The sequence below is a fragment of the Lissotriton helveticus genome, chromosome 9, assembly GCF_964261635.1.
Source record: "Lissotriton helveticus chromosome 9, aLisHel1.1, whole genome shotgun sequence".
NCBI classification, from domain to species: domain Eukaryota; kingdom Metazoa; phylum Chordata; class Amphibia; order Caudata; family Salamandridae; genus Lissotriton; species Lissotriton helveticus.
In genome coordinates this window covers 122,825,496-122,847,885 of record NC_136070.1, presented here as the reverse complement: position 1 = coordinate 122,847,885, position 22,390 = coordinate 122,825,496, and the positions used below count along the sequence as shown (strand labels likewise).

The 22,390-nt window shown below is 46.3% G+C and overlaps 1 protein-coding gene across 5 annotated transcripts in view; it reads right to left on the bottom strand.

Annotated features, from left to right (window-relative positions):
• EXD1 (exonuclease 3'-5' domain containing 1) overlaps positions 1–22,390 on the bottom strand; it is a 930,113-nt gene that overhangs the window by 644,597 nt on the left and 263,126 nt on the right. For 4 of the 5 annotated variants that reach the window (XM_078659594.1, XM_078659592.1, XM_078659596.1 and 1 more), the window contains exon 3: positions 1,904–1,972. The exons of the other annotated variant lie outside the window; for it this stretch is intronic. In XM_078659594.1, the coding sequence (XP_078515720.1) occupies positions 1,904–1,972 (69 nt within the window). The remainder of the gene's footprint in view (positions 1–1,903; positions 1,973–22,390) is intronic. 5 annotated transcript variants of the gene reach the window in all.

The following is a 22,390-nucleotide window of genomic DNA, read 5'->3' as shown; positions in this document are numbered from 1 at the left end:
TTCCAGATACATGAGCGGAACCTCTATGTCCTCGCAGGGACCATATATTCCGCTGGCGAATCTCCCTCTGTGTAAGAGTGAAATGTGTGTGTTTTAGCATCTGCTTCTGGGTATGTAACCCACAAATAGAATACCTCTGTTTTATTTAATCTGTGTGCCTCAATCACTAAAGCTACTAAGCCACCCCTAGGTGTTAAACCATATTCCATAGTTTCATGGTGATTGTAGGACTGAATTTAGGTGGAAAGAGAATTAGCTCCGCCTGTTTCTTCTGAGAGGTGCAGATCCACTACGGGGTTATTATCGTCCTCAGTCATTTTCTAATGCAGAAGTTTGTTTAAGGACTAATATAAGGTGTTTATGCACAATTTAGTAACACTATATCCTGTCAAGGTTGATTAACCAGCAGCCAATAAATAGATGTTTCGCTTGGTCAGCTGTGGAAGAGTTTGTGCCAACCGACTCCAGACGTCTCTGGTGCTTTGCGAGTAGGGGTCTCTGAGAAATAGCATGACTGAACTACTCAGATTCTGTTAAATAAGTACCCAACCAATGCTGGTGGCACCATGTCGTGTAGTTCCTATAGTACCCATGCAGGACCTGCCACGTTTGGGTAACAAACTGTAGGATTGGTGGCAGACTGGTTCCGTGCATCCCCACCGAGAAAGGTTAACCGGTTTTGCATTTAAGCTAGCTCAAAGTGCCACTAGTGTCTCCTCTAATCGGGGAGAGATTAGTTTCTGGCAACCTTAGAACATGACAACCCTGATCCCTAAAAATCGTGGAAACAATGTACTACTGTTCGCTCAGTCCCTCGTGCTCATTTAGTTTATCTCAGAGGTACACAGAATAAACAGTCTGGGGCGTTTCAATAAGGATTTATTGAACAGTTATTATTCTTGTGTAAAATATATGAGCTGCAACAACCATTAGACAGTAGTAGAGATATATGATTAGCAGAATTATGAATATACCAGACCATTTTGCAATAAGCATGAATGAATACATGAATATAAAATGCATGAATAAAAATGCACGGACTCCTACAATGCCTATTTAGATGTGCCTAAGTGTACCTAGCATGTGACTAAGTGTGTAGCCAAGAATCCCTCTAGGGTTTAGTCGAACCCCATTACCTTAAGTGTGAGAATGCAGGAGTCCTTGTTGGTCTGGAGTGGACACCCCGCAGGGGATGTTTACACTGCTGTCAGCTAGAGCGTTTGCATGCAGGAGCGTGTCAGTGTGTCGGCCTGCAAGTCTTAGTTCTCTCTAACACTAGCAAGAGGTGGTATATTTATACAGTAAGTATCTAGGGCTCCTTTGTCCTTGTTGCTGGCATTAGCCATTGTTGGATTTGAGGAGGACGTATGGGATGAAACGTGTACGTAGATATGGAGAGGTAGGTGGTGTAGCCCCAGCCTGGGTTTCCAAGTACCCTTATGAATATTTATTCATATTGTCAGTCTAAAGATGAAATCATAGACTTGTTCAGTGAAACCCTCCTCCTGAGCCCAGGACTATAACTAGGTAAAAGGCATGTTACTGTGTAGTGTAGGGGAGGTGATGTAGGTGAAAGGGTATGAGGTTACCAGAGCCTATATTAGGGTACCTATATGAAACATAACACAACATGCACAAATATTGTCCATAATGGAGAAGTCTACCACAAATTATACAAACTGTATTCCAAACTGCAGTCGCAATGCAGACTAGCAAAAGAGGAAAATCTGATGCCACTGCGCCAATCACTACGAATGGTTTGAAAGGGTTTAATTTCAACACTAAAGCTTAACATTACTTATCATTCACAATTTCAGGCAGTCTAATGCCACTTAGCCAATCACTATGAACTACTGATGGGCTTAAATGGTTTATTTTAACACCAAAGTTTAACATTACTTACCATTTTCAATTTCGGACCCAAAAAATAGCTTCACACCAGGAAGATTTAGGCCACAGTCCAAATCCTTAACTGAAAAATGTAAAATTAAGGCACGTTTAGGAAGTTACTTCATAATGCAAAATATCTTTTACTTATGCAGTATGTCACAACAAGCATTGGCAAAACATAACAGGTATGATTTGTTTAGCCACATCTGTTTTTTTGTTCTACAGGCCGTGACATATTGTGTAGTATGCACCTATATGCATCAGACAATACACAGAGGAGCAAAAAACCACACATATTCAGCTGTACAACATTCAAATTCAGAAAAACTGAGATGTTGGTCTGACCATGTACATATTCATTGTAGTGTGTTGTTTACAACAATTAATGTTTTGTTAAATGGCTATGTGTGCCCGATGCTTAATTTGAGCTGGTGAGGCCCACCAGCACTCATTTTTGGGGACCAGCACTTCATCAGACACTGACCGCGAGCAAGTGAGAGAAAAATACACAAACAGGAAAGAAGTAGAGCTGGGATGGAGAAGTCCCTCATATGGTGACGGATGTGCACCCCTGCCCTCAGTGCTCAAGCAGCGACGAAGTCTGGATCCCTGGCAATGATTTTTGTTGTCATGGGCGAACATGGATCATGCATGTGTGCCATGACTTAGGCCAGTGTAACCGGGGGAGTCGGTCGCCCCAACGAATTACGACCCCCGGACATTTGATCGGGGATACCAAACATGAGTCACGCCTCTTGTCTCCACAGTCACCCGAACAGCAGCAGGAGTGGTGGCAGCCCGACATGCCGTGGCCAGAATCAGAGGACGACGAGGAGAGCGGTTCCTTTAACTGGATGGTGGCGGGGACAGTGGGCGGAGCCTGTCACCACGTCAAAAGCCGAGGTGAATGTGGAACAGGTGTGCTTGTTCACCGGAGGACGTGTGGATCGAGGAGAGGGGCAGAGTAGAGTGTTGCTAGAGGAGGACGGAGCGGAGAGAGCAGAGGAGCGAACCGTAAGAACATAGACGGGAAGCAGGATGGAAGGAGAGGAGCCCTCGGCGCTACGAGAGCCAGGAGACCAACGATATCACAAGCCGCCCAGCCGCACGCTAGGAGGCGTGTGGCTCCGCGAGGTACGTGGCCGCATAGCGGGTTGGGTAAGAGGCAAGGGAGGGTCTGTGACGTGACCGCTGCCCTGGGGTGTGTTGCCGGTGTTCCCGTTCCCACACTACCCTGCCCTACACTTACACTCGTAGACGTGTTGTCACCGTAGGTGGGTCCCTCACTCCCTCACTCCCTTCCCCTGCACTACGTGTTCTGGATGGTTGACCTGATACTTGTCCTCTCCTTTTTCTCCCCGCCTCGAGCGTGCTGTGGGTGCCACGGAGCCGCAGGAGACGAAATACCGAAGAAGTCCCGACAGAACACCCAAGGCCGAAGACGCTTCGAGGAGAAGACGACAAACAGACCGAAGTCGTTCCCCGAGAAGAGTTTCCTCTCGCCCTACTTGTACCGACTTTCTGTTGTCTAAAATAAAGCAACCGTTAACCAAGACCCGACTCTTGTCCCTTCCTACCGCTAACGTTACAGCCAGTTATGGCCTACGGTCTTGTTGGACCAGGAAGGGCACCCCATATTGTCAACTGTCAAGCAGCCAGTCCGGCTGTGTGAGGAGAAGCTCTCCAAGACTTCTGCCTGTGACCAGGACTAAGGCCTGCCAGTAGCTCAGCTAGGTGACGCGACATCACCCAGGCAAATCAAAGACCACCTGTCCCTGGAGCCTGAAGCACCAGTGCTGGCTTGCTTTCCAAGATCAGTATGTCCTGTGAGGAAAAGGAGAGCGCTTGGTGGGAGTGTGGTCCAGAGGGTGATCCTGATGAGTGGATCCCAGCAGCAAGGCGAGAGAAAACAGCTGCTGCTCCAAGCAGGTCACTGCCTGTGTGCGCAGTGAAGTTGACGATCCCATATGTCAGAGGAGGCCACTGCGAAGAGGAATTTACTGATGTGCCAATCGGACGGTTGCCTGCATGAGGAGTTGGGTCAATGACATCATATCTAATAGGGGGCCACTGTAAATTGGCAAGGCACTTTGCTTGGTTCAGCTGTTGTTGAGGAGAGGGTGTCAGGGCGACCTGTCCACGCCCTAGCCCTACCTGTGAGAAGGATCAGAGGAACTTATCATCTTGCTGGAGGAAGCTCGTGGATGCCCAGCCACTGCCCCTTCAGAGCTGGTAGTGCTTCTCAACATCAGCAGCCATTGCAGCCCTCTGCCGCTCTCAAGAATGAAACACTTCCGTGCACTCCATTAGCGTATGAGACTGATCAGAGGGTCGGAATGCCCCAGGGAAACTTTTTCTGTTGCAGAGATTTGTTTACCCTATTGTAGGAGGCTGGCACTCTATATAGTGCACACAAATGAAGCACACTGTGTAGAGAGTCCAGTGATTTCCTCATTGGATGACAGAGCCAAAATAGATAATGCTAACGCTCAATTTTTGGGGTAGTGTGGGTGAGCAGTTAGGCTGATCATTGGGTAAAGCTAAGCATTTGTTGTACTCACAGAGGCAATACATCTGACATACTCCAGACCGAATGCGAGATATATTTAGAAAAACAACACTTATTTATATATATACTTTCAAACAAAGAACTTTTTTCAACGGTAAGTACTGTCTTTCTTATGAATTATTGCAGGTAAGTAAACGGTTCAAAGTCATGTGCTTTTACATGCAATGCAATCCTATGGGAGGAACAAGCGTGTATGCATAGCAAGTATTACAGACAGTTTCAGGTGTTCACCTTCTAGAATGTGAATGGTTGTAGGCTCAGGTCCAAGGTTTTACCAGCAGTTCTTCGAGAGTGTCCCGGATTCGGCCAGGAGCAGGGTGCTGGTGGAGTTGGTAGCTGGGGCATTACGAAGAGGGGGGCACCTGGAAACAGGCTGCACAGGGGGATTTGGGGACAAGTCTGAGGGCTCTCAAACAAGAGCTGGGGTCACAAGGGCCCCCCGGAGGAAGAAGCACAATCGATTCATTGGTACCCAGGTCAGGCAGGCTGAGTGGGTGGAGAGCAGGTAGGTCAGCTGGGCTCTGTGAGTAAAGGTGCTCCTCGCGGTCAGGGGCTAGCAGCTAGCAGGGGCCAAATCAGGACTGATGGGTCACTCTCGAAGTGGGTCTCAGAGGTGCTGATGTTCCTAGACGGCTGCTTGCTTCCTAGGTAGTTGGGGTCCCGACTGGAATCCGCACTGTTGGTGTTTGTTGTAGGGTGTCCAGTACCCCAGGTATTGGTTTTACACGGCTCCGTTAGGCCCTGGTGTCTTCACTCTTGGTGGAGAGATAGACCCGACCTCCCAGGGCAGGGGTACCTTCTCCTGGTTAGCTGCAGCATCGGTTGGGCTGTGGAGCTGCAAGTCGGTGGACCAAACTCTGCGGGTTGGTGCCTGTGGGCTGCAGGGGAGCAGCTCCTCTACTCCAAGGGAGTTTCTAGGTGATTTGCAAAGGGCTGGCAATTTGCTGAGGTTTCTATAGTCCACACAGAAGCAGGACGAGACGGTTCACCATGATTGTCGAGAATTGGTGCAGGCAGGCAGGGTTTCGTACCAAAACTCTGCGACAGGTCTTCAGTTCTCGGATTCAGCAGCTCTTCTTTGTCCTCTTCGGCTTTAGGTCGGTCAAATCTGAAGTCCTGGGTCGGAAAGTGGGACCTAAATACTCAATTTAGAGGCATTAAGCGGAGTGACAGATAGTAGCCAATGGGCTACCTACCTTTAGGGTGTCTACAGCCTCTATATGACCACTTCCTGTAGGAAGTGGATATGACCCTGACCCCAATAGGCTAATTCCTTCAAACAAAACATTGAGTGGGGTACACATCAGCTGCCCCACCTTAGGGATGGTGCGGGCTGGATCTTGCATACCTCCTAAATTTACTAGTTTTCCCGCCTGCCCTCCTGCCAAAAGTGGGTTCAGGATAGGGCAGTTGGCATCTCTCTCCAACAGGAGAGGCATGGGTCGCATTTCAAAGGCGCAAGGCCTTTAAAGCTTTTCGCCCTGGAAGGCAATTTCTGCTTGGAAGAGGTGCAAACAACTCCGCTCAGAGAAGGCTTTGTTACCGGCATCCACGAGCAAGGCCTCTCACCCGATGAGGTCAGAAACATGTCTAAAGTGGTAGGCTGGCTGAGACCAGTCAGTAACCACACTAGTAGTCAATAGGTTTCCATTTCCAAAACCCTAGAGTCTAGGGGTACCATTTACTAAGGACTTACAGATGGGCCAAAGTTGTGCCAATTGTGAATTGTTTTTTTTACAATTTTAGGGAAAGAGCTCTGGTACTGGAGACACGATTACCAGGGACCCAGTCCACTTTCAGTCCATGTCAAAAAGGGCACTTTCCTACACCTATATTTTATTTTTACAGTATTATGCCTTGACAGTTTCTGCACTTTGGCAGAATGCCTGCTTTTGTCGCCTATCTGCCCAGAAAGAGGTGAGATGGTCGTAACCACCTTGGAATGAGTAGTACTACTTGAAAAGCTGGTGCCTGGCAGATTGTCACTTAGTTTGTACGTTTTGGCAAAATTGTGTACGTCTGCGGTTTCTGCACTCCCAGGTAGCAGTTCGGCCCTTTTTGTGGTCAATCTACCTGGAGGTGTGGGGGTGGGGATAATGACAGTAGACCACTGGAAATTGTGATGTACAATGTGTGAGGGCCACTGCCTCATGGGGGCTTCAGTTGCGCAATGTTTGGGGCAAATGGAGTGTGTTCTAGTTTTCCACCAACCTAAAAGGGCAGCAGACTTGCCAGCTTTGTGGCCAATCTGGTCCCCATCGGGTTGGAAAGCACCATTAACATACTAGCAGCATTTACTTGTATGTAGCAGCTTTGGTCCATTAGGAAGCTTGGTTCCACTGGTTTTCACTCAGCCCATATTTCTCTAACTAGTTACCTTCCAACCTTCCAACTTCTGCAGCCTGTTTCTTTAGGTTTGCTTCTTTTCAATGACTGCTTGATTTTAGAAAGATGTAGCTCCGAAAGCGAGGCGAGGATTAGAACTCCCAGAATACAAAGGTCAAACGTAGAGTAGGTAGGCCACATTTGGCAAGGGACAAAGTCTGTGGGTAGGAAATGTTCTACCCAAGCTTCGACCATCAGAGCTGCAGAGTTTACAAAAAGTGTACGGAATTGCAGAATCCTGGCCCATTTTCAACTTGCTTTCAATTGCAAGAGATAATTATCTCTTTTTGTAGTTGTATTTGTAAGGAGTATGTTTTTCAAAGTGTGGGGTTTGCTTTTTGCGATTCTGCCACACTAGTGTTTGACATGTTGCAGGCTTGTTTTTTTCTTGTGGTACCTTTATAGCGGTGTGTAATGTGCTTGTTGGTCATGCAGGCCTTTGTGGTCCAGTAGCATTTAGTTACTTTTCAGGTTTTGCCCCCTTGTGAAATCTACTATTAATATAAAATCTTGAAAGAGCTTAGATCCCGCCTCCTTGCTTTTCAATGGTTCCTGTGCTTGCTAAGTACTTTTCCTCCTTTTCTACTGGCTGTACCATCCTATTTCTTGTTGCTCCTAGTGTCTTATCAGTCTCCTGTGGCTCAAGTACTGTATTAATACGCTTCGTGTTTTTTTTTTTTTTTTTTAAGCTTTTGCCTGCCCAGCACTTGCCCTCAGCATTCGTTGAATTTTCTGCCCAGTGCATGGCTTTATACATTTCATCTCCATCCCTAATGTTGCTCCTCCACCCCTTTTCCCTCCTCCCATGCACCGCTTCAATAACGAAAACTCAACCCATCCTAGTCTTGCACGGCTGCCATCTTGGAGTCAGTCAGCAGCTGCATAAGATGACTTTTAGAACCCTTAATTTGTTGCCGCATTGTTTCTTCCCTTAAAACGAGACAGCGGTGAAAGTGCTTTGTTAAACTTTGAAGACATTGTGGTTTGTTAATAAAAACATCTAAGCGATTTCTTCCCCACTAGTATTAATCACAGAAAAAGTACTAAGCGCAGCCAAAAGTCAGTGAAAAGAAGGATTAGGATATCTGCACCGTAGTCACATGAAGCCGGCCAAACGTCACATACAGACATTGGCGGCTAGCCCCAATTTCAGTTGATGCTTTGACCACGTAGTCGTTTGCTTAGCCTGCAACGGGGAGGAGGTGACAGACCCTCACCACTTTTTTGTGTGTACAGATGGAGGAGACATTCAGAAAGATCAGATTAATCAGTGGTTGCTATTGGACCCGGCCTGCGCTTCCTTTCTGTAGCAGGCACGAAGCTTCAAAGAGCAACGCCGCGAGCTGAGCCAACTCGGGTCTTATGTTTCACTTACTCAGAAAGGTTAATCATGAACACAGAAATCGTACCTCATCTAAGAATACCGCAGGCAGAGCGAGACCCCTTAAAGAGCTACGTCATCATTGTGGGCGAGAAATAAAAACGTAATATTAGCCCTGCTCTGGGACAGACAACTGCAAGACTTGTGCTTCCGCTAACATTCTTCATTTCAAAAAAGCAGAAGAAGTCTACGTAACAAGATGGACTACACTGTATACCAGAGGTCTTCAAACTTTTGGATGCCGAGACCACCCTGTCAACATTTTGAGGCATAAGGACCCCTCCTGACAAATGTCTAAACCTGTAGGCAGGGCTACTGGAATTATGAGGCAGGTGAGGACCAAATTACATGACAGGCTTGACTAAATTGTGTGGGAAGAAAATGTAAATGATGTTGTGATGCCGCGTATTTTAGGATAGCATTGCTTCATGATTTTGACATTTTTTACACAGTGACACGGAGGAAAGATTTCACCCCATCAGTACCTGTTTATAACCAAAATACAGCAATTAACATCAGAAAGATTTCTAGTCAACCTTTGTGAAGGGCCTTCCACTCTACAGGAATACGTGCTGCCACATTAGAAGCTCGCCTGGCCAGGAGAAGCAGGGGTCCCTTAAAACCCTGGCGGTTTTGTGCAGAGTTAAGCAGTTTACCCCTGCAGCTTTCCTCTCACCCCTCCCTTCCATCCCTCTCTCCTCTCCTAACCCCGGATCCCACTCTCACTTTGCAGGCAATTTTCTTTCACCCCTTTTCACAACTTCTGAACTTTCGCCATTCAACATCCCACTTCACCTTTAATCATCTCTTGCCATTCTGTCTTTTCACTGCCCTCATCTCTAACAGTCTCTTGCATTTATGTTATGGCCTCTCTGGTCCCATCACCTACCGTGCCCCTCAGCACTTCTCATTCACCTAGTCTCCCCATTCAAATGTTGGTCTATTTGTATCTTACACCTCTCCAGTTTCCCCCATTCATCTTTCACATCTCCCCTTTGTTCTTACAGAAGCCCTCACCTTTGGCTCACACCCGCTTCTTGCATGTCCACACTTCTCTTCGCAATTCACATTTCTCCTCATCCCGGACCTCTTCAATCAAATTCTCACTCCCTTGCTGTTCTCTCCCATCTCTCCATGCCAAGAATACGGGTCGGACCCGTATGGTCCTCTCGGCCTGTGCCACTCTGCTTATTGTTCCCTGATTGAAGAAAGCATGAGTTGTCTGTCTCGCTGTTTTGATGCAGGCCGCGCAGTTATGGAACTTGTACCCTCCTTTGCTTCGCTCCACCAAGAATCTATTTTCCTTTAGACAATATAAAAACCTCTCTATGCTCTGTCGGTTACCCCATTTGGACGGTTCGTCTTCTCCTGTGTGTTTCTCATTTGCCTTCAGGAAGCAGATGGTTATTAGCCCCAGGACATATTTTGGTAACAGTAGGGCACTACAAATGTAAATAAAAATAATAGGCAGAAGCAGGGGAGTCACTAGACCAGCACTTCGGAGCGGGGGAGAGGGGGGCTAACACTCCCAGCCAGGGCTGGTCCCAACACTGGTCGAACCCGGTGCGACAGTCTTTTTTGGTGCCCCACCCCATTTCCTCCTTCTACATGAATTCCTTCACTGCCAAACACCAACAATGCACCTCATCTCTCTATAGCACCTTTTTGACAAACTTTATTTTTTATAGCGCTACTCATAGTTTACACACACTCATTTCTGTTATCTGCATGGTACGTAGTCTTTGTAGCAGGCACATTAACCCTCTGCACAGTGTGGGTGACAAGAGTGCCCATGTGAGTGCCCGGTGAGCGATGCAACAGTGTGAGAGTAGGGCAAGAGGAGTGACTGCAGGGTGAGTGAGGTGGTGTATAAATTTGGGTGCAGATGCAAGTTCAGAATAGGACGAATGAATGTAAGATTACCGATGGGCTTGTTTGAGTGAGTTGCATATTGAGCAGTGAGGAGGACAGGTGAGTTAAGTGTCACATGAGTAGTGTGACTGCAGGGTGAGGTATAGGGTGAACAGCACAAGTGCATTTTGAGTGCAGGGTGAGCGGGTGAATGGTGCGAGTGCATGGTGATCAGTGTGAGTGCATTGTGATCGCTGTGAGTGGAGGGTGAGCGTGAAAGTGAAGGGCGAGAATGAGAGCAAGTTGTCTGAATGCAGAGTGCCTTCCCAGGCACTTGAAGTAACTCAGCAGGTTATGGACCGCGGCGTAGGGTTTAAGATCGGAGTTAAACTGTTGCTATTATGGCATTAATCGGGAATCAAGGGTTGGGGAAATAAATAATGTGCTGATCCTGCAACAAACTTCCAGTCCTAGGGTTAGGTTTGCCAGCTCATTATTTTGATGGCCCAGTCGCTTCAAAAATAAGCAGTCACCTAAACCTGTATTTTCAGCACTTATCTGTGCATACTTCGAACAGCAAATATAAACAGAAAGCATTTTTAATTGTGTTCTAGGGCTGCCTCAATGATCCATGACTGATAATTAAAGAGAACAATGACAGAAAAGTCACACAACAAATGCATACATACTTTTTTATTTATAAGTCTATTTAGTGTCAAGAGGAGGTCTTTGCAGGCTCTTTAAACAAAACACCCAAGGCATTTTTCTTTTGGCAACCCTACTTTATATTCCTTTTCATGAAATGCATCCTCACACTACAGCAGTAAATGTAAAATACAAATGTAAAGAATAGGCAGAGTGGGGACCCAGGGGGTACTGGAACCAGGAAAAAACTGTGGGGCAGATTTACAAGCCCCATGCGCTGCCATGAGATTACGTTGCGTGACGCACCGGTGGCGCAGCCTGCTAAAGGATATTTACAAGGACAGGTAAAGTCACCCTGCATGAAAACCTGTGCTTGCAAATATCGCCCCTGTTCATGCAGCACTTTACGTGTTAGAGGCGGGATATGGGTGTTGATGTGGCTGTTCCCACGCAACACCCATGTCCACTGATGCATTTCCAGATTTATGAGAAATCGTAAACCTGGAAATGCGTCAGTTTGCTGCGCCACTATAGGGTGGCGTAGCCAAGCGAAACGAGGAGAAAGGTTTTAATTTCTCCGCGTTTTTTCCTCTTTCAATGCGGGCTGCATTCTACAGGACGCATTGAAATAGGAAAATGCCTGCAGTGATTGCTTTTGTGTACGAAGGGACCCCTTCCTTCACAAAAGCAATCTCCCCATGGCTCAGGCATCCTTGCACCATGGTGCAAGAGTGCCTGCACCGGTGCATATAAATATGCAAATGGTCTTTAAAATCCTGTGAAAAACTCGGGCGTGCCGGAGATTAGACTCCAGACACTGCCCAGCTGAGCCCCCAGCAGCTCGAGTTGCACTGCAGCAGCCAGAGTTGCACTGCAGCAGCCCAGGCTGAGACACAGGACGGGGGAAGAGGGGGGCTGAAGCCCTTGGCCTGGGCAGAAGTGTGACTGCTTTATAGGAGTGAGGGGTAAAAAGGTCCCAATCCCTTACTAACCAGAAATTGAGCATAGGTTCTTCTTTTTCTGGTTCTTGCCCTTGACAGGGGGTGAAACCCCTAACCCCCTAAAGAAAGCAAGATTCAACAGGTTTTCTGGGCAAGATTCGGTATATCGAAAATTTTCTGGAAGAAATTCCAATTATGCACTGGTTTGTCATGAGGTGTTTGCAAGTTTATTTGCACTCTATTCATAAGAGTGGGTGAAACGAAAAACAGCCAACAGGTGTTTCACCCCCTTACATGGCCATCTGACCTGGGGCTTCCTCAGGGCTGTACATACATAATTCGGTAAAGGCAACATAGTGACAATCGGTTAGTATCGTGAGCACGCAAAGGGGAGGTGGGGGAAGGCAGGTAGGTTGGGGTTTGGAGGAGAAAGAGAAAGGAAGTTAGGAGGGGGGTAGGGCGGGGCGCACAACGGTGTGTTAGTATTAGGATAGTCGGTGTTTGGTAGAAGATAGTTAGGTGGGCGAGGTGTGAATAGATGGTCGGATAGGGAGTTAGAAGGAGAGAGCAGGTAGTGGAAGTGCCTCGGTTTGGAGGATAGAGAGGGGAGTAGGAGGTGGGGAGGGAGTTAGAGGACAGTAGGAGCAGTAATAGTCAATTTATCACATACACATATTTGAATTATATACATTAGTACATATTTGCATTTTATTGTGTTAAGTACACAAAGATCATCAGATGTATAGTATTGCGAGATTGGTGTTTTATGCGGGCAAGTGATGGGCCATATCCAGGTTGTTAAATGGGATTTTAGTCAGAGGTGACCAAAATCAGGATTACAAGAAATTTAGAGTCGCAATGGATGTGGATAGTACATATTAAGACGAGGGGGCATGGGTTGATTTCACGCATAGTTAGATGGCACATAGTCATATTGTGAAACGTTATTAAGATTTGCGGCACAAATAACGCAAACATCATAAGTACATGTCACCAATTGAGAACAGTGGTGAGAAATATTATATAGAAACCCGAATAGGTGGGATTAAAAACATATGTGCGTAAGCGAGACATGTAAACATAGAAGACGAATGCATGTTTAGATAGAGAGAAAATTCCGTAATTTAGAGAAATTTGCACGATGGTGTATCCCATGGAAATCAGCATGTAAATAATTTTTTGAGAATTCAATTTTACAAATCATTAGCGAATATATATTTAGCATACAATCAAGAAAGTTTTAAGGATCCATGCCGTGGTTGTGATAGTGGCAAATAAAGAAGACTGATATACGCAGACGTATTTTTGAGGACAAATTTGAACTTCGTGTATTTGAACGGTGTGATAATTAATTAAGCGACGGTGGTTTCTTATATTGTGCGCTTTCGTGGTCAACCAAGTGTGGATGTGGCTATGATGTGTTATGGGCATAAACTAGGGAACGGGTGTCACTCATTAAGTACCGCATTTATAAGAATGGATATTTCACTAGGTGAACTTATTTTGACTATATTGGGCATTGTCGGGTTGCTGTCATGCTGGCGGCAGATAGCAGCTTACCTGGTAGATGCTTTTTAAATTCAATCCGCGTCGTGGGTAGATCCAATATCCTAAGGATTCTGTAGGGGAGAAATTGCGGGCAAGATATAACTTATCCATGGGCGAGGAAATCGGTGGGATCAAGGCAGGGGAGAGTCCATCTCGGTGGGACTTACCTCAAATATGTGGGCATAATGCCAGGTCGGGATGCGTTATTCAGCTAGCATTGGTGAGAACACGGGGCAGCCATTAATGAAGAGACCATGTATGGTTACTTCCGGTTGTCAACCCGGAAGGAGAATATGTTGTACGTTTGAGCGCCATATTGGAATGGTCGGAGAGACTGAAATGTAAAGTAAGATATGTGTTTCCAATCCGGACATACTAGGTGTCAAGATGTTAGTGCGGGGGTCCTGGTGAGCATATATTAGATTGAGGCAAAATAGGGCGGACTGCGTAAATTAGGTCCATATGTGTTACTTGGACCCGGTCTGATCCAATCAGGAGCTAGATACCCGGATGGGGCTTTACCTAGTATATTAGCTTGAAATCGGGTCGGATGCGGCAGAAGTGTGACTGGAAAGGCGCGAACCCCTTTGCATCGCTCCACGGCCTCCCTGGGGGTCGCGCTCCACACTTTGTAGACCCCTGCTGTATACTATTGTTTCTTGTGGCATTTGTTGGTTCTAGTGGTGGTTTTTTTGTATGGTTTTGTGCTTTATATTGGTACTTTTACTTCTGCTTTTTATATAGTTATTAATTTTTGCCTTGGTCTGCAGATGTTCTTAAATTTCAAAAGGATTGATTCGTTCTGCTTGGTTCTTAAGTTTCAAAGGTTCATGTGTAAATAGCTCATCCAGAACAGATTTCTGGTGTGCATTCTAGGGCTTTTAGTCAGAATTTCATGGTAGGACAACAGAATAGGTATTGTAACCAACAGAGTACTGTTTTTTGGGCCAGTGCCTCTTTTAGAACTTGCAGTCCATGAATTAACCAAACTGAATACTCAAAGGGATGGAACTAAGCATAAAAAAAGCCAGGTTTCCACAACTAACGCTTGCGACGCAATAACATTGCACTTGTCAATCAGAATGTGACTGTTCAGCCTTGTTCTGCAATTTATTTGATCATAAGTGAGTTACTATGCTGTTGCTATTAGCAAGTACATTAGTAAAAATCACGTCATTTATGTACACATTTTTAAAGTACCTCTCTGTGTTGATCAAACTGCTACTTTCAACAAGACATTTCTGTAATAAATAACATTTGTAGAGGGCATTAACTCGAAGAAAATGGCACTCTACACGCGTTATGCGCATCTCCTGTAGCGCCATGTGCAGGCATTGATCTCATGGCAATGCCCGCTACAACAGTCATTAACGCTATATTGGAGATGTAGTGACAATTTTAGCAGACTTTGGTCTCCTACAGCAGGGGCACATAATGCCTTTCGAGGTTTCCTTTCAGTGAAACCACCTCTGACATGACAAAATGCAATGAGAAGACTGTTGTTCCCACAATGTTTTGTTATCTAACCACAGCTCGAGGCTGGGACCGGCATTGAAAGACTGATGCTTTTTGTCACAACACCTAAAAATGTGCTGATAAATATTAAGTCACAATCAGCTAATATTTGGAACTATAACTCTGTGCCCTTCAACCTCTCCCAGATGCATAATATCCATTTATTATGTTACGTCCTGCTGCCTGGAAAGCAAAGAAAGTGAATTCAGCTATGGCCTCGGCTACTGTTCGTTGGCACTGAACAGACTTTGTCCTGTTCTACAGAAGCTCAAAGTGCCAGTGGTTGGCCTGACTAAGAAAAATTAAGTAATATCCACAGAGCGGCATTGTGAGATGCACCATGTGCCATAGGGGCACTTTAGGGCTCATTTTCTGGTCGGACTTGAACGTGGCCTTAGTTGTTGTACCAGCCTCCTGTAATTTTTCTACCTAAATATAACCAAAACTAGCGGGGCATGCAGCCCTGTCTGTGGCCCAGGAACGCGGCTCTGTTACTGCGCTTAGAGAGGTGGGAATAATACTAGTGGGAGACCTGTACAATAAAGGGAAGTATATTACTATTACTGATCTAGACTACATACAAAACCCCACGCCGCTATTCCAATACACTTGCTATAGATTGGGACAGGCGGTGAGGGCCTACTACTCCACTTTCCCTGATGAACCGAAGGCGTTGCAGGCGCTGCAGATGGTGATAGTGGCCCCCAGGAGGAGGAAGATAATAACCAAACTGTATAAGTCAGTACAGGGAGACACCGATCCAGGGAGGGACAAGAGCTTAGAGCGTTGGAATATGATGTTAGCCTCCCAGATTACGAGCAAAGAATGGGAGCAGATGTGCATGCTGACAGGGCGACTTACATCAAACAGCAACTTGCGGATCATTCATTTTAAATTCCTACACCAAGTGTATTATTCTCCCAAAAAATTACACTTAGGTTGGGCCTACAAGAATCGGCCTGCTGTAAGATGTGAGCAGGATGGGGCTGACTTCTTGCATCTGGCATGGCAGTGTGAGGAACTGTTTCGATATTGGGAAAAGGTCATTGCTCTGCTCCATTCAATGACAGGTCAGACGCTGCAGTGTACACCCCAGGAGTGACTTCTGGGTTATGTCCCCCAGATTAAGGCGGCAAAGGGGAGGTTTGTGCAGGTGGCTCTGCTGCTGGCTAAAAGGCGGGTTTTATTCACATGGGATAGCCGACTACTACCAAATGTGGATGCGTGGCTTAAAGACATGGCATACTGTCAGGAACAATTAGAACTCTATGCTGAGGAATTGCCAACATCCCCCAGGCCTACGGATATATGGGCCCCTCTGAGGGAATATTTGTGGGCACACAAATGACCAACACTCTGAATAAGTCACTGTTGGACAAGATCACCCCTAAAGACGTATAATGAAATGAAATGAAAACAGTTTTTATTAAGCGCTAACAGCTGCCCTGAGGCGTCCAGGCGCTATGACTAGAACCAATGCTTTCCAGAAAAAAGAGCAGGGGGACCCTATTGTTTAAAAAGAAAGGTTTTGAGCTGCTTACGAAAACTCAAGTTGGAGTCAGCTCTAAGATGGGGGGGGCAGGGCATTCCATATTCTTGGAGCTTTATAAGCAAAGGATCGACCTCCAGCCCTCGCTCTATAAATCCTCGGGACTTGGGCTAGGAAGGCATGTGAGGAGCGGAGGACTTTGGCGGGTTGGTATGGTGATACCAGAGAGTGGCTGATTTCTGGGCCTGATTTCCAATAAGCCTGATGTGCAATGCACATGGATTTAAACTTGACTCTCTCCCTAATGGGGAGCCAGTGCAACGCTCTAAAGCCAGGTTTTATTGAGGTTCTGCGAGGGGTACCAAGCAGTGTGCGAGCCGCACAGTTTTGAATGCGCTGCAGTTTTTGTAAGGTGTACTCCGGCGCCCCCAGGTACAGAGCATTGTTGTAATCAAGGCGCGATTGAATTAAGCCCTGTAGAACTATTTGTCTGGCCTCAAAGGGGAGAAGTGGAAGGATTCTTTTAACCATCCTCAGGAGGCCAAAACAGGTCGCTGAAACTTTAGTTGCCTGCGTGTCGAAAGTCAATGATTTATCCATCCACACCCCAAAGCTTTTGATGTTGTCTCTAGGGGTGGGGGCTGTGCCCATGCTCGGAGGCCATAACAACTCTAAGGTGGAAGGAGTTGGGAGGCCTAGGAGCATAAGCTCAGTTTTATCATCATTGAGCTTCAGACAGGACTTTGTCATCCAACTCTTGACCTGTTCCAGGCATGTTAAATTGGACTGCGGTAGTGGGCTGCTCTTTTGCACAAGAGAGACCACTAGCTGGGTGTCGTCAGCATAGGTAATGATGTTAATACCATGCGGACGCACAATCCCAGCCAGCGGTTTCATGTAGGCATTGAAGAGCGTAGGGCTCAGTGAAGAGCCCTGCGGCACCCCACATCCCAGTGGTTTGCTAGAAGAGACAGATGTACCTTCAAAGACCTGGAAGGTTCGATCACTTAAAAAAGACCTGGAAGGTTCGATCACTTAAAAAAGACCTGGAAGGTTCGATCACTTAAAAAAGACCTGGAAGGTTCGATCACTTAAAAAAGACCTGGAAGGTTCGATCACTTAAAAAAGACCTGGAAGGTTCGATCACTTAAAAAAGACCTGAACCAAGCCAGGGCTTCTCCCGATATTCCCAGGTCGAGGAGACGGTTTAAGAGTATTTTATGATTAACCATGTCAAAGGCGGCACTCAGATCAAGGAGGATCACTGCCACTGACCCTCCCTGATCGAGGATCCGCCTCGTCTCTTCTGTCACAGCCAGCAAGGCAGTCTCCGTGCCGTGTTTTGGACGGAAGCCTGTCTGGGAAACGTCGAGCAGATGGTTTTGCTCGAAGAACTGAGTTACAATGATGTCAATATGTTTCTCTAAGATCTTGGTTACCCAGGGAAGAAGTGATATCGGACGGTAGTTATTGAAATTCGTCGGATCAAGAGTGGGTTTTTTCAACAATGCTCGAACCATGGCATGCTTCCAGGCCTGTGGCACTATCCCACTTGTCATGGAAGAGTTCAACAACTCCATAAGTGTGGGAAGGATGACTTTGTTGGCTCGGATTAGCGTGCCAGGGGGAGCAGGGTCACAAGGCACTCTGACATGGCAACTACGAGACAAGAGCAGTAGAAGATGTGTTGGTGAATGCTCTATACTGATCACTGAAATGTACCTGTTAAATACGGCTTAATGCTATTTAGTATGGTTCAGATGTTTATCACATGGAGAAGCGTCATTGCATTGTACTACTTAAATGCGTTTATATTGTATGCTCTCTCAGAACTTTCAATAAACAATTTTTTTATTTTTTATTATATATAACCAAACCTCATAAATGAATAAATAAAATGTCTCATTCAGCTGTATTCATCGATTGGCTTGTTCAACTGTCATTGATATTTAGCTTCCACTTACCATCAATATAGCATGGACAGGGTGCCAGCCCTCTTTATCCATTGGCTGCCTTGCACTGTGAGTGAACGCTTTGACTGATCACGTGCACACATGCCTGAAAAAGAGTGCACTTTAGTTTCAGGACTTGTTTATCTGGGCCACTTCCTTTTATTTGTATAGAATTGCTACTGTATATTTTTGATACATTTTAGTAAAAAGATAAGGCACCTTACTCTCATCGGGCCGGACCTGTTGGCTTTGACAACTTTTAGTTTTTTGCAGTGGAAAGGTATATAGCCTATTGTGCGTCACCTTGTAGCTATTTGAAATTCCAAATATGAACATATGGAATGCTTTACTATACATATGGATCAAGGGAGGGTATATGGGATAGTAGTTACTAAATTGTGGACAATAGAAGCTGGTTTCCTGATCGAGTTATTGCCCCTGTTTCACCAATTTGTGTTGCGCCCATTCACAAAGTGTTTCGTGTAACTAAGTGATAGGAGGGGAAAAAACATTTTTAGTGCACAAATGACAGTTTCTTATGCAGTAAGTAAAGCCCTGTAGATTGTTTTAAGCATGGACTCCTTTTATTTTATTGGCGTTTTATTATGTGATTAGATCGAACAAAACAACAAAAACAGGACGAATGGTAGTACTTTGTCCATGGGCGTTAGAGTCCAGAGGATGCTTAGACTGTGCTTTTTTTAATCAATATACAGTTGTTGACCTGTTAGGTTTAGGGATTTCATTATTGGCCATTTTATTCAAGTCCATTGTAAAAGGTTAGGTTTGCCGGAGCTTCCTGTACAAAAGTTTGGGAGATGATGCTCTGGGCAGAAGGCCTTCCTTAGTCTTGGACACTAGTGTCTCTTACTGCTTGGTTCAGTCTCGTGAAGGGACGCTGCAGAATGAGATAAACTAAAGTGCACCAGAGGTTCCTCAGTGGCACGTAACGGGGAGCAAATTTCTGGAGGTAGCTAGGCCCCATTTTCCTTATTACGCTTTATGCTTCGTGCACAGCAATTTGAAATGGTTATGGGGTCCTACAGGAGACCAGTGGACGCCTTTAGTGCCTGGCCTTACATGGTCTTGCAAAAGGACTTAAAACTGGTAAATATCGAACAGATATAGTGTGCTTGTTCTGCAGTTGCAATTGTCATTGGCGAGGATTGGCATTAACGTGTTACTGGATATGAGACATGCGAGTGATTCTTTTAAATGTAGTGAGCACACGCAAAGCTGCAACAGTTTGGGTAGTCTCAAAGCTTTTGCAAAGAACTACTAACATACTGAAAAAGGCAGGACTAAATGTTAGGAAAGGACATGGAATACCCTGTCCATTTGTGGGGTTTTAGTGTTAGCGATTTGACCCAATGGAAACGCTTTTGCATTGGGAGAAAAAAATAAACAAAAAATGTTTAGTGACACGTACTTCCTGCCAGGAAGTAGATTACTGCTGACAGGCCTATGCCTGTAACACTACAAAACTTGTAGTTTTCCCACTGTCCCTTTACAAACCAGTATAATAAATAAATATAAAAAAACACAAAAATGTACAACACTCCACGTATCAAAGGGATACACCTATTTTGTTTTATTACTCAAAAGATGCAGTCCCTTGACCGCTCTGTGCCACACTTTCCACATATGTTTTCAAATTGAGGGGGATATTCATGGCCAAAATCGGTTAACGCGATGTTTCATATCGCTGTCTATCACAGGAAAATATCTCTGTGTTAACGGCCTATTCACCACACGGCGGTAGCATGCGATAGTATCCCCATAACATATCAAGTGTCCATGACAAAATCTCACCAGGATGGCGATAAAAATCGAAGCCTCACCGTGGAAAAAGTTGCCATGGACCCAACTGCGATACAAAATCAGCGATAATCTTCGCCAGGCCTGCAATTCACACACATCAGGTAGAAAAAAAAATCACTATAAAAGTAGAAAAAAAAAACTGCGAAGCACAATAGAGGTAGACGGAGCAAGTACAGATGACAACCAGAACCCCACGGAGGACCAGCCTGGGACCTCAGGGTCAGGGAAGGGGAAGGAGAAGAGGAAGACTGGGTTCATCCCGCAGGAAAACAGGATCATGATTACGGAGGTGATAGAACACCATCAACTACTGTTCGGCATCTCCACTGTGTCATTGCAACAAAAAATGGAATATGGTAGTCCATCCTGGACAAGGTGAATGCAGTCGGAGTACTGAGGAGGACAATGGAAGAGGTCAAGAGGTGCTGGAATGATGTGAAGTGCAAAACCAAGCAGAAACATAGCAACAACCAGAAGGCAGCAATACAGATTGGAGGTGGGAGTCCTGCGCCACAGGAGGAGCTCGATGAGATGGAGGAAATGGTGTTCACAGTCATCAGTGGGGAGACAGTGGCAGGAGGTCCGGACACTGCTCAACATGATCGGACAACAGCAACAGGGTAACAACCAGGGACTGGGGAGACGGGGGAGATGGGCACAATGGCACACAAACACAATTAAGTATAGCACAGTGCACACACAAACACAATGACTCTGGATCAGGTCCCTGACCCCCTCCTAGAAACAGCAAGTAGGCCCCCATCAACTATGTGCCCAGAGGGGGCCCTTCCCACTCACCACCAATCTCACAACCAACCCATGCACATGTGCTAAACCCAACAAAACGGCGTGTCTGTGAGCAACACTGACAATGCAAGTGACACTGCATGATGAATAGCATTGCTGCAGTCAATATATCATGAAATATTGCACGCCACGACACTGAGGTGGCTGAGTGTGAACCACATCCGTAAAGGAGCAGGTCACACTGACACATCCACATGCACAAACAACCCCTGACGTCAACAACACATCTGCAGACAAACCATGCCCCAGACCCCCAACTCCCACCAAGAGCCCAATGTACCCAAGAATGCAACATCTCAGCACTGTATAAGCATAGAAGTCAAAGGCACACCGCATAAAAGGGATGAGGGGCAGCAAAAATCAGAGCTGCAGGGGGCGACTCTCCTAAAATACAGCACACACATAACATTCAGAGCACATCAACATTGACAACAATGTGGTACAAACCACAACACGTTCACAACAGAACAGAGGACACAACTGGTGCCGCTTGTGTGTAGAAACTGGCAAATCACATTTGGCATTGCAGGGAAATGTGAGTTGATAATGTACAAGTACAAACACACATTCATGATGTTGTCGAAATGTCCTCTGTCCCGCATCAAATAGGCAGCTCCTCCCTAACAGTCACAATGTACACGGTCATGCAGTCTGTATGTAAACATGTACAATGTGTCAACATACATGTTAAGCACAAGGTTAAACTGCATCTCCCCTTCACATTGCAGATGGAGAATCAACACCTCCTGCAGAGCAGACCCAACAACTCTTCGCTGATGACAAAGAGGACCTCGCCACCTGCGACCCCGATGCCCACTAACAGCTCCTAGACAGCCTCGGCACCCTACCTCCAGGAGCAGGGCAGCCCAGCTGCATCGAGGAGACCCCACCCCCTGCATAGACCACACAGCAGGAAGCACCTATCACCACGGCTGCCTCCCAGGACCCCAACGAACAACACATGGCCTTCCAACACTGTGTTGGGGTGCCAGCAGAAGATGGCTCGAATAGGTGCTGGTGAGGTTCGAACGCATGGCAGCCAATCTAAAGGCCATACGTGGGTGTCTAACTCCCATCAAGGACCACTCACAGTCCCTAACGGGCACCCACAGTCAGCTCCATGCCCTCCACGATCCATGGCTGACATCGCTGGAGTCATGACTTGGGAGACAAGAACAACTGTCTAGTCAGAGTGGCTCAGCCAGGAGTTGGGACACATGCAGAGGATCATGGAGAACATGAAGCGGACGCAAGCGGAAACAGCGGCTGCCATGGTTGCACACCAGGGAGAGGTAGCTGGGTTCTTCCATGCCCTGAAGACCCTCATCATGGCATTGCTGCCACAGGGCCTGGCGCGGATGAATGCTGCTGCTACGACTCCATCTGTCTCTCCGCCACCTGAAGTGTCAGTGCCACAAAGTGTGGCAGACATTCCACCTCCGGCCCCTGATGTGTCACTGCCACACAGTGCGGCAGACATAACACCACCACCCACATGTGAGGCACATGATACATCAGAGGACGAAGATGCGGAAGAGTCTGCCTCAGTGGTAAGAAGGATGCAGTAGCATTCATCTCCGCCATATAGCCTGTTTC